General features: G+C 41.5%; 1 protein-coding gene across 6 annotated transcripts in view; it reads left to right on the forward strand.

Annotated features, from left to right (window-relative positions):
* The window catches only part of LOC123767172 (tyrosine kinase Abl), a 30,919-nt gene extending 15,122 nt beyond the window's left edge, over nucleotides 1–15,797 (forward strand). For all 6 annotated transcript variants that reach the window (XM_045756741.2, XM_045756743.2, XM_069304820.1 and 3 more), the window contains 3 exons: nucleotides 5,161–5,307; nucleotides 8,035–8,112; nucleotides 12,801–15,797. In XM_045756741.2, coding sequence (XP_045612697.1) covers nucleotides 5,161–5,307; nucleotides 8,035–8,112; nucleotides 12,801–12,964 — 389 coding nt within the window. In that variant the 3' untranslated portion in view covers nucleotides 12,965–15,797. The remainder of the gene's footprint in view (nucleotides 1–5,160; nucleotides 5,308–8,034; nucleotides 8,113–12,800) is intronic.
* The last annotated feature ends 1,029 nt before the right edge of the window (nucleotides 15,798–16,826 follow it).

Consider the following 16,826-nt stretch of genomic DNA (forward strand, 5'->3'; position numbering starts at 1 on the left):
AAATGCATGTGGTATTTTGGTGTAGTTTTTATGATCCTGAGTTGTGTGAGACACACTGATAGCTGAATGTATAGGCTGTTCACTTTCTACATCACCAATTGAGTATAACACGTGTAATATTCCTGAAATAATTAAGTCTGTGTGTAGAAGTGATTTGTATGCATTTAGTGTCACGTTATGGTACATTTCTGAAGTTATTGCTGCCTCATGGCAATTAGATTTCAATAATATTAAAAGTTTATATGAATGCTACCAAGGATCTTTTTGGATATGTTAATATGATTTCTGGGGTGAGCTCCTTGGTGGCTCTCGGAAACTATCTCGCAGGGTCACATCATCCATAGGAGTCTTGTTGGGCCTACTGGAGACCAGAAGCCAGAACCTGGCCCCAATACAGATAACTGCAAAGTTCATAGAAAACAAAGCACTGAAACAGCTTAGCAACTGCAAATGATTCATTCAAAACAAATGGTTCACTTGAAACTAGCTTGAACCCCCAAGTACAAATGGCTGCCAACAGATGGGATTCCAGCTGGCCCCCGATCAGCCCAGTTGCTGATGTGATAATGTGTAAAGGGATGGCAATGTGTAAAGTTTCTTGGGCCACCTCTTCATACTGAGTCCCACTTCTTTCTTAGCTAGGTGTTGGCTATCATTTGGACTTCATTCTTTGGGGGAGGGGGGACCATTTGGTTCGTTTATCATTCCAAAACTTTAATATTTGCTTCTCAAGGATATATTTATCTACTGGCACTCTTGCATGAACTTGGCACTTTATTTGCTTTGAGCTCCATGTGTGTAGCTCTAGGATGACCCTTCCATAAGGGCTCATCATAGCACACTTGCACTATTAAACTCTTCCAGTCAGGGTTTAGTTGGGGATTTAGCTGTGACTCTTCAGGTCAGGGCTTGGCTGTGGATTTAGCTGTGACCCCTAAAAGTCAGGGTTTACCTCTATTGCTAGGTAGCTTGGCTACTTTTAGGTGTGGTCCTATCCACTTCAACAGTGAAGGCAGTTGGGCTAGTCCTTCGCACTGGATGCAAAGCCTTCAGTTTCCCAACATATAATTAGCTCCAAATCCTTCTCTTTGGGACGATGCCTTCTTATCCTAGGCATTGGGTGCAGAATACCCTGAATGAGTTCAGTACAAGGAAAGTTAAGTTGGAAGTCTCCTTGGGAATACGTGACCACATAGTACTGATATTTGAGTACAGTGGAACCTCGATTAACGAGCGGCTCTATTAACGAGCATTTCCAGTAACGAGCCCTGGTGACCAGGGAGTCTTTCCCTACCAGGTTCATCAGTTCATAGTTTATCAGCTCAATACTAACCTGGAGCTGGCAGATAGCTGGGAGCTCTGATTGGAACTCTGTTGGTGGACATTTGCACTTAGGAGTTTGAGCTAGTTTAGAGTGAACCATTTGCTTCGAATAAATTGTTTGTGGAATTGTTTCTGTTTCAGTGCTTCATTTTCTACGACCCCTACAATTGTCTGTATTGCTTTGCTGACTTTCTGGACACTTTCCCGGTGTCTGGTGACACTAATCGTCCACCTGCTGTCTCCGTGTGTGTGATGTGGGCCAGATTCTGGTTCTGTTCTCAGGTAAGCCAAACAAGACTCCTATGAATGATGTGACCTGGTAACGTGAAGCCATCTTAGCAAGATAGCTTCACGAACCCACCGGGGATCTACCAGAAAGACAGAAAGAGGTGTTTCATTACATTCAAACCTGGATTTTTGGTATGGAAAATTCTCTTGCACTTTCTCTCTTTAATACTTTACCCTCAATTATTTCATGAATTGAAAAATACTGAGAAAATGCTTTAATACAGTAGCATACTTCAGACTTTAGTGTCTAAATTCTAAGTTGTTTTAGTGTGAAAATTTTTTTAGAATAAAAATATTGCATGGTATTAATAAGATTATTTAAGTAACATGGAAGATTGCAGATGGTCTGATGAAGTTTGCATGCTTACTCTTTGACTTTAACTGTTTATTTTAAAATTTAATTTTTTTAGCATATTTTCATTGTGATATTTATAGATGTAGAACAGCATGGTAGCAACTCGAAGCATCTGAAAATTAGAATTGTATATTCTTTCCTACTCTTGTCTTTGTTAATTGAAGAGAATGGCCACTGAGTTTAATATTGAATGGCAGTTCTGAGAGTTTGCAGTCGCTTTAATGTTTGACAACATCAGTGTGCAGCTAGGACATGCGTGGTAGCTGCTCACTGTAGTCATTAGGGTCCCTGTGGTCCTTCGTAACTTCCTGGATCCACAATGAGTAACAATAATACTCATACGTGTCACCCAGACACAGTACTCAAAAAAATTACTCTTTCACTGGTTCCCTGGAAAGAGATAGAAAAACACACATGAAAATCACATAAATGAATCAGTACAGTACTGTATTACTAAAACCATACTGTATAGTGGGCAATCAGTATAACAATGTGTGGTGGGTGCTTAACACATACACTGCAGTGACAAATACAAGAGTCTTACAGACAGCTGTACCGACAACTAGCTTTCTTGATTTACTCGACTCGTTTCTCACACCCGTTGCAGGCGATACGAGACAATGCCTAGTAGGCTGGTTGATACTAGCTCAACACAAGGTTTCTTATCTAATATATATATATATATATATATATATATATATATATATATATATATATATATAATGTCGTACCTAGTAGCCAGAATGCACTTCTCAGCCTACTATGCAAGGCCCGATTTGCCTAATAAGCCAAGTTTTCATGAATTAATGATTTTTCGACCACCTAACCTACCTAACCTAACCTAACCTAACTTTTTCAACTACCTAACCTAACCTAACCTATAAAGATAGGTTAGGTTAGGTAGGGTTGGTTAGGTTCGGTCGTATATCTTCGTTAATTTTAACTCCAATAATTTTTTTTTACCTCATACGTAATGAAATGGGTAGCTTTATCATTTCATAAGAAAAAAAATAGAGAAAATATATTAATTCAGGAAAACTTGGCTTATTAGGCAAATCAGGCCTTGCATAGTAGGCTGAGAAGTGCGTTCTGGCTACTAGGTACGACATATATATATATATATATATATATATATATATATTATATATATATATATATATATTATATTATATATATTATATATATATATATATTATATTATATATATTATATATATATATATGTCGTACCTAATAGCCAGAACGCACTTCTCGGCCTACTATGCAAGGCCCGATTTGCCTAATAAGCCAAGTTTTCCTGAAATAACATATTTTCTCTAATTTTTTTCTTATGAAATGATAAAGCTACCCATTTCATTATGTATGAGGTCAATTTTTTTTATTGCAGTTAAAATTAATGTAGATATATGACCGAACCTAACCAACCCTACCTAACCTAACCTAACCTATCTCTATAGGTTAGGTTAGGTTAGGTAGCCGAAAAAGTTAGGTTAGGTTAGGTTAGGTAGGTTAGGTAGTCAAAAAACAATTAATTCATGAAAACTTGGCTTACTAGGCAAATCGGGTCTTGCATAGTAGGCTGAGAAGTGCGTTCTGGCTACTAGGTACGACATATATATATATATATATATATATATAATATATATATATATATATATATATATATATATATAAAAATAATGTATGTATGTATGTTGAACAGTCTCGGGCCTCTGATGTTGATAGTTCTCTCTCTGAGTACCTATTGTATCTCTGCTCCTCATCAGGGGTATTCTGCACATCTTGCCATGCTTTCTGGTCTCGTGTGATGTTATTTCTGTGTGCAGGTTTGGGACCAGGCCCTTTACTATTTTCCGTGTGTAAATTATTATGTATCTCTCCTGCCTGTGCTCAAGAGAACACAGATTTAGGCATAGATGCATACTACGGCGTTTAGGCATAGTATGGCACTTAATCAGTAAGCTAGCTTCAGGGCGCCAATGGGGCTCCCGACAGAAGGAAAAAAAAACACAATTCAAAACTGTCAATAGGCAGACCTAGAAGCTAGAATTTAAAACCATCAGTATAGAGAACAGTAGACTGAACATTGTGTGTACTGTATAACTTACATTATTTGTTATCTAATTTTTGTCTTTTCGTTGTTTTGGGCACTAATATTCTTTGACATACAGTTCTGAAATTAATTTATATGATTATTAAAAAGTAATTTAGGGCTTAGAGTATAATTTGGGTAATGTAATTATTTGAAGGAATAATTTTTTATTCCTTCAAATAAATATTCCTTCTTAATAAATAAATGGAATTTATTTTTTATTTGGCAATTTTTGGTGCCATAATTATTCAAAATGTAATATAAAACACACATTTTAATTTAATGCTTGTCATGAACTACAAATCATTTTACTGTTGTGAAGCACTGCAGCTTGCACTGCAGCTTCTCCACCCATAGTGTGGGTGTAATGCCACAATTTAAACAATTATCAAATATGGTTTAATTCTTCAGTCAGCATTGAATGTAAGAGTTGTTTTGGGTAAGGATAATTTCTCTGTCGGTATTTAGCTTTATATCCAAACTAAAGATTTAAAATGCTGGTATTATTATGGTCTAGCATGAGTAGTGTAATGTAAATAATTAAACCATTTGTGTTGAAAAGACTTAAGGTATTTATGGATTGTCAGAGAAGCATGCAAATAAGAATACTGTATTGTCAAAGTACATTATATGTTTTCCTGTTCATCTAATATACAAAATATATAACAATATACTAATGACAAGAAAATTTTCTGTAAGGCTTTAGTGTTGTTTAACTGGCAACAGGACTGCCAAATTTGACCTCTCAATGCTTATAACATGAGTGAGTAATCACTTAAATGGAAACCCGATAGCTTTTACCACTTTTGACATTTTTGGATACTAACCTGTTTTCTTTATGCTTTTTTTATTTCACTCTTAAATTTGTACACTAATGTGATGAGGTATTGTCATACCAAGCAAGATTCCCCAAGATGTGAACTAACTATAATTACAGTATTAAAAATTATTTAAATTTGTATGTGGAGTTACTTAGTTACAAATATTAAGTGTACTATAATCAATTTATCTTGTTGAATTGGAATGATTATTTTCAGTATCTTCAATACCTGCTGATGACTAATTATTTCCCTTTTGTCTTTACGCCTTTCCATGACATATAGCACCCCCCTCCCCTGCTTCTTCTGGAGTTATCAGTGAGCAAGAGTACAACAGTCGATCATCTGGTGCTTCTTCTCCTCCTCTTCCTCCACCACCCACGAGTGATGCAGACATCCCCCCAGCGGTGCCTCCGCACTTCATGGAGAAAGGTACATGAATACTATACTAGTCTTGTGGATAATTTAAATTTAAAGTTTTGGAATACAGATATGAATATAATGTTGCATTATCTAGTTTAATTTTTATAGGATATGTATCTCCTTTGTTCAGGCATCACAGTACAGTGGAACCTCAGGTGATAACTGCCCTAGAGTACGAATTTTTTGGTATATGATGTCAAATTCATCGTAAAATTTGAATTGGTGTACGACGGTTTACCTGGAAGACGACGTCTGTTCGTATGCATATGGGTTGAACGAGCGCGACACTCTCAGTATGTTTACAAGTGTATCCTGCATAATGACGACCACAGCCGTGCTTGAATTCTTTGTGAACAATTTCATTGTTTGCCTCCTCTTCTGTGGAGAGCCCGTTCGGCTCCCTGGAGCTATACCGGGCTGATGTGCATGTATTAGACCATGGCAACAGTCAATCGATGAAGTTCTAGGCCTACCGGGGGACCAAAGCCAGAACCTGACCCCCTCAGAGAGGGGCGAGGAGCAATGGTCTATAGAGACAACTTGTATATAATTGAGAAGTATATAATGTCAGATTCAGGACCAGCCCCTCCTGTGGAGCCGTCGGCATCTGGTCGGTGCAGTGATTACTCTTGAGTGTCGGTTGGGCTCTTATAGGGGTCGTCGGCCCTTTTGCGGTTCGCGGACATCCCTTTCACAGTTCACCCCGTTGACAGGGCGATAGGAGGGAGGCTCGGGCTGTTTGCTCTCACCTGGTCCCACGATTCGTGGGCATTTTGGGTCATTTCCTTCAGCCTGCGGTGGCATTGGGTCGTTCCTCCTCCTTAGGAGGGGGGGAGATCGGGGCTGGCAGGGCCGGCCTCCTTCCCCTACGCTCTGGTCATCCTGGAGTGCGTGGTTGAAATGACAGTGTCTTTCAGGTGGGTTTCCCGCCTGTGCGGATCTGCGGTTCATACTGGATTTGTCCCATCTGAATCCCTGGGTCTTTTGCCACTCCTTTTGGATGATCACACACTCTCAGGTCTGGCTGCTTTTGGCGACGGGTTCTTAGATGGTGTCTCTGGACCTCTAAGGATGCGTATTGGCAAGTCCCGATTCATTTGGGGATTCAGGGACTGGCTTGGTTTTGTCCTGGGGGCAACAGGCTTACTGCATTCATTGCCTTCCATTCGGTTAGAATCTGGCTCCTCACATGTTCACACACCTTACCCAGGTTGTGGTGACCCGTTTGTGGTGACGGCGAGCCTGCTCGTGCACCGCCGGAGCCATCCTGGTCGTTGGACCGGGGTGCTCTCTCTACTCTCTCGTCCTCGGTTTGTGGTGGCCCCCCCTCGGTTCAGGACTGGTTTTCTAAGGCTCTATTCTTGTTGGCATTGGCCTCTGGGGGGTCGGGTCGGAGGGAGCACTTCATGCTCTCCTCCGGCACTGGGATTTCTGCTCTGTCGGTCCTGATGGTTGTTTTGTTCGTTTGCAGCCGTCTCCTTCTTTTCTGGCAAAGAATGAGTCTGCTGCTTTTCAATCTCCTTCTTTTCTGGCGTAGAATGAGTCTGCTGCTTTTCGAAGGGGTCCTTGGGTTGTTGATGGTTGGTTCGGCCGCGCGGTGCATTATGTTTTGTGTCCGGTTGCGACTCTTTGTCGCAAATTTGTGTGCCACGGCGTCTGGCAGGGGATGCGCTTTGGGTGGACCCGGTTTCCCTTCTTCCTGTTCCAGGGCGTGGGTCTCCCAGATCGTCTGCAGGATTATTTGGTCCAGCCAGCCTGCAGTCTATCCCTGTGCCCACGACGTTCGTAAGTTCGTGGTTTTGGCTGCTGTTTTTGGTAAAGTGTCCTGGGCTGACATTCAGGCACGGGGCTTTTGGAGGTTGAACAGAGTCCTGGCTGCACGGTACCTTGTTAATGTTTCTGGCCCCTCTCGGGCGTGTTTAGCCTTGGGTTGCAGGTTGCAACCAGTTGTCTCGACTTTGAGTTGAGGAGCGAATGACGGACGCCTCCTGGGTAAGTCCCTTTTTTCCTTCATCTTTGGTTAGGTAGCTCTGGGAAGCAGAAGGGGCTCTCCACAGAAAACCAGCGTTGAATGTAATGAAATACCATTTTCTGGGAGAGACCCGGAGGCTCCCCAGCATCCCTCCCTCCCTCTGGTCAGCGTTTTTTTCTCATTTTTGATATTCAGCCTCTGAACTGAGGAGAGCAGCCGACGTGGAGGTCTGGGATCCCTTTGCTTGGGTGGTCCCAAGCAAGGAGGACCCCCATTCTCCTCCCTGGGAGGAGGACGGGGATGGGGAGGGGGGGGGTTGCACAGATGGATGCGTGGCAGTTGTGGTGACATTATGCTTGTTTGCTTGTTTTTATATGCACATCAGCCCGATATAGCTCCAGGGAGTCTCTGGGTCTCGCCCAGAAAATGGCATTTCATTTCATTCAATGCTGGTTTTAAGCTAATTTTTGGGAGTGGAATGGATTAATTTAATTTACATTATTTTATATGGGAAAATTAATTTTGGTTGACTAATCTTTGGTTGACGACGTGTCTCTGGGAACGGATTATGATTGTAAACGAAGGTACCACTGTACATTAATTGCTGGTTTGCCTTATAAAACTTGCATGTCATTTGCACAAAGCAAGTATTATCATAGGCATTCGAGATGTGCCTCTTTCTCTTGAGTATTAATTGTAATGATACATAATCACACAAATGTGTGTGAAAATAATAACAATCAAAATTTGTTGGTTTGTTGTAGTTGTGGATGACACCCCAGCCCCACACCGTATCACTGGATCGACCGCACCTGCTGTTCCTCCACATTACATTGAGAAAGGTAAGACTTATTGCTCTCATTCCTTCATTTAATTCAACTTCCACTGTTATGTAGATTGGTACCGTCTGTGTGCTTGGCTACATTGTGTGCGCACGCGCGCTTCATTGATTGGTCAAGTGGCAATGTTGCTGCACTACTTTATCTCACTTTAGTGTATTATTTTGATCAGTCTTGTTTCCTGCCTTCCACTCACCTTTCCCATTGGCACTAAACCTATTCATGCTAAACTACTTGTTTGGGTAATGATAGTGGAGCCAAGAACTATTGACTCACCCAAGGCAAGTCAATTCCTCCTTGCCACCCAAGCAAGGAGGACCTCTAAGGGAGCGACTCCCCCGAACACAGAGAAGAGAACTGTCGGTGCAAGGGGCAGTGCTAAGGAGCTCCAAGGGAAGGAAACCCTAAATACATGCAACTTCAAGCACACTTGAGACCTGGCTCATGCTACACTACATATTCTGGAACATACTGGAGGAGTGACGGGGGAGGCTTCTAACATGGATGAAAAATTTTCTGACAGAAAAATGAGGGCAGTGATCAGAGGCAATGTATCGGACTGGAGAAATATCACAAGTGGAGTATCTCAGGGTTCAGTTCATGCACTGGTAATATATATTGTCTACATAAATGACCTACCAGAAAGAATACAGAATTATATGAACATGTTTGCTGGTGATGCTAAGATACTAAGGAAAATAAGAAGCTTACATCATTGTCATGCCCTTCAAGAAGACCTGGAGGAAATGTGTATGGAGCACCACTTGGGAAATCAAATTTAATGTGAATAAATGCCATGTTATGGAATGTGGAATAGGAGAAAATAAACCACACACAACCTACAAATTATGTTAAAAGGCTTTACAAAATTCTGATACGGTAAGAGATCTAGGGGTGGTTCTAAACAGAAAACTATACCCTGAGGAGTACATAAATAACATTGTGCAAGGAGCCTATGCTACGCTTTCCAATTTCGGAATTGCTTTTAAATACATTGATGGTGAAATATTAAAGAAATTGTTCACGACCTTTGTGAGTCCAAAGCTGGATTATGTAAAGGTTATATGGTGCCCATCTTAACTCTTAGTGACTATGGAGAAATGAAAATGAAAGACGCTAAGCCCCGAAATCATCTTGAGATAACCTGAAGATAACGTCTACAGGTATTAGCAAGTAATTATTGTGTGTAGTCTGAGGGCTACTTAATGCATAAATCCCAATAATAAAGTAAATTAAAAGTATTCTAAAGGGATCTCATCCCCTGGAAGAGAGATGGCCATCTTGACCAGGGCGCTGAGCAGACGTGTTGGCTGACTTCGTGCATATTCATTATATTCCAAGTAATCATACCTTGAGGTGATTTCGGGGCTTAGCGACCCCGCGGCCCGGTCATCGACCAGATCACCTCATTGCTGGACTGGTCAACCAGGCTGTTGGACGCGGCTGCTCGCAACCTGGCGTATGAGTCACAGCCTGGTTGATGAGGTAAATCATCGTGCCATAAGCAGCCTTAATTAACAATGTCAACAACAGTGTCAACTGCTGGGAAGGCTATCGTTCTGGTACAGTATAATTAATTGTTGAGCTCAATATATTAATGTTTAACTGCCCTGGTTATGAAGTATGCCTAATAATAACCAAGGATGAGCCCTATCTCTTAATATAATATCAATTAATTTTGATTTCAGTTTGACTTAATCCATTCACATTGGAATTAAGTGTATAACATTTAAGATGGTGTTTATATTGTAACTCGTTGGCAGGAATATTGTGCTACAGATGAGAAGAATACACTTGCTGTTCATCTGAAAGGAGACACCATTGTTGTGTGTTCACTTCGCGTCTGGGTCACTGCTATTATGAGCATCTATTCAATAGAACAGCTAAGCTGTCCTATAAGATCTTTTCAGGATGGAGCAAATTAATTTCATCTATCATAATTAAATAATCTATTGTAATTTAATTAATGAGAATTTATTAATTTGCTATAGCCTAATACATTGATAAATTGAAACCCCCAAAGTTTGTGGGATATATTTGTGAGGAGTTAACAGTATACAGTCCACTGCTCTAAAATTTTAAACATAAATCATAGTCCATTTATTTTAAAATTTAATTATAATTTATAATCAATTAAAATAAAATGGAATATAATAAATTTCCCTTTACCAAACTTGTCGGCTGCCTCAGTGAGTTGCTGTCCTGTTTGATCTGCTGTATGTTCCGAGGAGATCAGTCTTGGCTTTCCCGGAGGGATAGGGCTTGGCCTTCCTGGAGGGGTAGGGCAGGGTTTTGCTTGCTTTTAGTCGAGGTGGGTCCTCTATGGTTCTGGCAGCCGGGTCGGATATGTTTCCCCCGTCCTCCTTATCTTCACCTGGTTGGCGCAGTGCTCGCTGTTAGGAAGACTGACTTCCCGTCAAAGCACTTGGCTCGCACTTGGTCCCATGATTCACAGGCGTTTTGGGTTGTGTCTTGTCGCTTGCATTGGCAGTGGGCCGTTTATGCCCTATTGGGGGCTTCAGGGGCAGGCCTCTCCTTCCCTTTGTCAAGTCATCTCGGTGCGGGTGCTTTTGGGCACGGTCGAAAAGACCTAATTTCTTCAGTACATTTTGGATCTTTCCTGTCTGAACTGGTTGATACTTTGCCCCTCTTTTCGGATGCCTACGTTGTCCCAGTTCCAGCTCGTTCACTTGGGCTCTTGGATGATTTCCCTGGACCGTAAGAATGCTTATTGGCACGTCCCTATCCATTCAGGATTTAGGGATTGGTTAGGTTTCATTGCGGGGCGACTGGCTTATTGCTTTCAGGCTCTCCCAATGGGCTGAATCGGGTACCCGGCCTCATTTGTTAGGTCTTCAGGTGTTGGCCTATCTCAACGATTGGCTGGCTTAGGCTCCAAGCCAGTCTGCCTGTCTGCTAGCCAGGGATCTGGTTCTTTCTCAGCTTGCCAGATTCGAGTTCTGGTGAACTGGCGGAAGTCCAAATTGGTTCTATCTTGGGTTTGGACCTGGTTAGGCCTCCTTTGGGATTCTCGGTTGGCATTGCTTTCCCTACCTCCTGTGGCCTTGCTCATGCTGCAGTCCTACTATCTGTTGGTGTTGAGGGGGATCCGTGTGTCTCGGCAATTGCTCGAGCAGTTGTGCAAGTGTCTGAATTTTACCCGTTTGATTTCCTACAGGACAGGATTTGGCTTGGAAGCTGTTCTGGTACTTTTAGGGTGCCCCTCTTTCACCACCCATGATCACTGGGTGCAGACTCTGGTGTCTTAGAGCTGGTTGCTGCATCATCAGTCTCCTCTTTGAGTTTTTCGGGGTTCATTGCCATACCCTGGAAACACAAACCGAAATTGTCTCTATTTTCCGCTTGTTACAACTTGTAATAAAGTTGTTACATCTTGGCTTAACGTGTTTATGACGTATTAGAACGTTGTTACAATTTGCTATATTGGTTGTTATAACTGGTTAGGAAGTGTTAAAACTTGTTCGAACGTTGTACCAACGTCGTAGTTTCGGTGTGTGTTTGGCGGGTAGCGCCTTCCCACTCCCTCGCTCGAAGAAGAGAGTGAAGATGTCGCTCGCTGTCTTCACAGATGCCTCGGCCATTGGTTGAGACTTTGTGACTAGCGCTCACCAAGCCAGCCAGGGGCATTGGTGCCCTCCCCTTTGTCTGGTACACAGTATGGTGTGGTGTGGCAGGCATTAACCACTGTACTGCACAATGTGCCTTGAGGTGCTAGATCGGTGGTGCACAAGGTGCCTCTGGGTGCTCATAGGTATAGCATAGCATTCAAAACTCCTGCAGCTATATGGGGTTCACACCAGCTTCCTCAGGGCTCTTGTAAACAGACGCCGTTTTTTTTTAAATCATGGGCAACATTCCCAGGTGTGAGATTCTTGGTACTGAGTGAGCAACCAAAGTTAGCACATGCAGCATGAGCTCACAGCACTGCTGTTCAGCTTGTGACCACTGCATTGCCTAATAATATTAAAATATATATGTAACTAGTATTATTAGCCATGATAGTATTACAGAAGAGCCTGACCCTGAGATTCCTCAGGGCTTTGTGATCTGGCTCCAATCAGACTGTTCCTCCATGGGTCATTGTCTTGACTGGGGGGGTTGGGTCCCTTCGGTCCATAGCTCTTTGGTGCTGGTCGCTTCGGGTAGCTCTTAAGTTTTCGGGGTTTGCATCTAGGAGGAAGGGGACCAGGTTCTGGCTCCTGGTTCCCAGTAGGTATAAATAATTCTGCAACTGATGACACTTAGTGGTATGATAGCTTCAGGGAGCCTCTGGGGCTCACTCAGAAAATGGCATTTCATTACATTCAATGCTGGTTTTTTAAATATTGGTATTTTATAATATAATTTGTAAAATATTTTGTTGTATTTGTTTCATTGAAAGTTCTTAAACACTGTACTGTACTCTACACTGATTTGTTCACTGTACAATAGTTTACACTTTGAGAAGTTGAATCATTGACGATAATACAGCTGCCTCTGACATTCGGCCTTGGCGACAGCTTGGACAAACAATCTTCACTTAATCAAATATTTGTATGTTCCACTGAATAATTTGTACCGAATACAATTTGTTTGGTCCATGCTGGAATTTTAAAGAGGTGCGTTTGTTTGAATGCAGATGTACTGTTCGTTAATTTTATCACCTTAATTTAATTTTGATAATATTTCAGTGATTGCCGTGTATGACTATTCGGCCGACAAAGAAGACGAACTCACATTCTCGGAGAATGCTGTCATCTACGTGCTCAAGAAGAATGATGATGGGTGGTGGGAGGGTGTCATGAATGGAGTGACAGGCCTCTTCCCAGGAAACTATGTTGAGCCACTTATGTGAAGTGACCTACCAGACAATACTGGCTGGTGGAACAGACTGTGTGTGTAGGGAAAGTGATGTATATTTTTCCTCCGAAATTAAATATGCAACATGTACCGTTTTGTCATAGTTTATATTATATTACGTAGAAAGAAGTTAGTAGGATACTTTGCAGGAATTGTATTTTAACCATATTAGAATACCCAGATTGTCATCAAGCATCTCTCACTCTCAATACCTTGCAAGTGAACAATATTTCTGAAAGATAATTGTGGATTAATTAATTAATTAAAATTGGGACGGTACAGTAAGTTCTCAAAGCACAGTGCTGAACCACACTACCCCTGAAACAGTGCTGAACCACTCTTTCCTTGAAGCACAGTGCTGAACCACCCTTCCCTTGAAGTACAGTGCTGAACCACCCTTCCCGTGAAGCACAGTGCTGAACCACCCTTCCCGTGAAGCACAGTGCTGAACCACATTTCCCGTGAAGTACAGTTGCTATCCTGCACATGTGCTCCCTGCTATAACTGTTACGTTCCAGGATGTGTTTGGCCCTGCTATGTGGCCAAAAGTATTTTGATCTTCGTCACGATGAACATACCCACCGTGATGATGTGCACAACCATAAAACCTAGTTGACTCGATTCCCAGGTTACTTTTAATGCCACCCAGACATGTGTAGTTGTGGCCCCTTCCCAGGAGGCGACCACCTGCCTAGCTACTTTGTTCTGCATTGGTGAGACCTTGGTTCAGGTTAAAAAAAAAAAAAGGGGGGGGGGGATTGAATGCCACCAGCATTGGCACTGTTGTTTAACGCCATGATGCAACTAGAGATAAAAACCTCGGATTGCCATGAGGGCAATAAATGTTTCCTCAAAGTCCAGGGCTTTTCTATCCTCCAAATTTATTCCTTCTATCGTCGTCCTTGTGGTCGTCATGATCAACCCCTTCCTATAGTTAAGATCACTTTTGATAGTAGAACCCTTGTCTTGTCATTCTTGCCAGTGCCAGATGCTTCATTCAGGAATACATCTTTTCTCCATGCCTCTGCAATAGGTGTTGGAAATTTGGTCATGATTCTTTCAGGTGCATCAGCAAGATATTTCTTTGCCCCTTGTGTAGTAACCCTAGAAATTATCATGCGCAAGCTGTAAGCACCTCTTCTTCCCAAGCTTGCTGCATTAACTGTAGTGAGGCCCCTCCTGTCTTTTCTTGTACGTGCATCCATTATAAGTTCAAAAAGGCCATCCTTACCTTGAAGCACCATGATTGTATATCTTTCCCCAAGGCTTGGCACCAGGTCTGCTCTCTTGACTCCCTCTCTCCCATTATTTATGCTCATGCGTTGCATTGTACTACTCTTCCTTCCCCATCCTTCTTCCCTTCCTGCGTTCCAAAACCGTTTTTGAACTTTAAACCCTGACACCTGTATCATCTCCATTCTTCTGCTCCTTTCCTATCTGTGGCCACAAGTGTTCCTCCTGGATCACAATAGTGTGATGCACCAAACTACGTCCTCTCAGATGTAGGTTCGAACTCTCATCACGGCCCTTGTGGATTTGTTCATATGATGCATCACGCTATTATGATTTCTGTGTGTAATGAAGTAAGGGCAAAGAGATAGAACAGCTTTTTAACAGAGCCCGAGTGCATGGGGGAATTGTGTAAAACCTTGGTTTGTGTCTCGGAGAGACTGCAGGATTCGTGTGAGGACAGTAGAACTCCCGGTTGCAATTCTTTCACCATGTCGTGGCACAGTCGATTAAAACACGTCTGGGCTCCTCTTGGACGTAGATTCGAACCCTCATCATGGCCCTTGTAGATTTGTTCATTTAAAATGAACAATGATAGTCACTGATTGGTCAAATGAAAAGTAACTGTGACCTCTGTTGAGAAGCAGGTGATCCACCAAGTAACTCTTGTCAAAACACCTTGGTGAGAGGAGCATATGGGTCTTCTGACAGAGTACTTGGGAATCTTCATAACACAGTGACGTAAAAAGAAATACATGGCGCTTCGTGAATCTAAATCTAGGAAACAAACTGAGCCACCATTATACTAGATGTTGGAGAGTCAAGCATTGGTAGACAAGAATTTTTTTTTTTTTTAACTGTGGAGTGTGTTTATAGACTGCTGTGTGTCCTCTACTCTTGACTGTTAAAATGGCATAGTTGGCTTGAGAATAAATAATATAGCATAATTCATAATAATAATAATGATCAAACATGAATATATTTGGTTAATGCCAGAACTAATGTGCCAGGAAAATGTATTAGTATTTGTACATAGAATTTTGTAGTACTTCTGAGGTATGTGAATTAGGTTGAGGAAACAATCAATATAATTTTCAACTTTTATTTTATATTCTCTCTATAACCTGTACTCCAGATATTGTCACTTCAAATGTTATCTAGCATGTCAGCTTGGAGGATCCCTTCTCTGTTCATTGATAATTTAATAATTAATATACAGATTCCACTTTTTATGAATAAATATATATTTTAATTAGCTTTACTGAGATACAACTGTATAAATACAAACTGTCCTCTGTTCATACTATCATGAAACCATATTACATCTTTGAGAAAATGTTATGACAGTGCATGCCTTCCAAACTCCAAATAAGCCTAGTAAAACTCAACCTAGTAGATTGGTTGAGGTACTTTAAATCCATCATGGTATGGTGGGTAATGCACATTTCTGGGGAGTTATGACATGATGAGACTAATCCTACTTCCTGCCATAATATTTTGTCATAGATGCAACACATTATATTAATTCAATTGTACATATTACTTCTAATTCTCTATAATGGACATATATTCCTAGCAAATAAATATTAAACCTTAAATAGTGGTGGTTTCATGTATGTAATTTAGATGAAAAACACTAGAGAATTTAATTATGTAAATTCACTAATGAACTGTGACTGAATTATGAAGAATGGAACTTGATAGCTTTTAACCTTGAGGGAGCCTGGGGCGCTTTAAATTGGAGGAGCCTGCTGGTAATGAAACCCCCTGTGGTGAACATTCCAATTGTAAACTATGTGAACAAGAGCTGGGACATACTCTCCAGTGCTATCTGTGATTGCTCTGTTGTCAATGATTTCAGACCAAATGGTATGGGGGTACTTTGAGCTATGTAACTACTTCATACACATGAATGTGCAAGTGTCCACTAGGAAAATTAAACAAAGTTCCGAATGTTTTTGTGTTTCAACACATCAAGGAAATACAGGAATGTCATTCAACATATCGAGCAAAATTACTGTAATTCTTTAATAATATGTTGAAACACGAAAATGTTCAGAACTTTCGCTTCATTTTCCTAGTTCATACTTACGCATAACTGAATCACATATTTTTGTGATTATTCTGCAACACTCATGAATAATGAAAGATATTCTTTTGATGGATATTCTACCCAGAAATTGCCCCCCTCCCTTTCCAGCCCATTGTCGTCGTGAGGGGGCTTGGTGGGCGACTTCCGGGGTGTGATGCTTCATGGAACAGTCCTCGGTCCTTTTGAAGCCTTATGCTCCTGCTGCTATCTTCATTACTTATGCTGGCTGCTCTTTCCTCTTCCTTATGTTTCATTTTTCCTCCTCTTCTCCTTTCTAGTTGTCATTTCCAGCCGACTTTTTGCCATTTTTTATTATTCTTTCGGACATCTTCTGTTTTGACGCCCGGGTGTTTGGGGAGGCACACTCATCTGTAGAACTGTGGTATGGGATGTTTTGAGCGAGGGAACGCTTTTATTGTCAATCCTTGCATTTGTTGCTAAACCCGATCTCCACGTTCTCTGACAGTTCTTAAGGTGGTGGTTGTGGGGCGTATACTCACGCTGCATCCCTGGGGGGTGGGGGGGGCGGCGGCCC

This window comes from Procambarus clarkii, chromosome 53 (genome assembly GCF_040958095.1).
Source record: "Procambarus clarkii isolate CNS0578487 chromosome 53, FALCON_Pclarkii_2.0, whole genome shotgun sequence".
NCBI classification, from domain to species: Eukaryota; Metazoa; Arthropoda; class Malacostraca; order Decapoda; family Cambaridae; genus Procambarus; species Procambarus clarkii.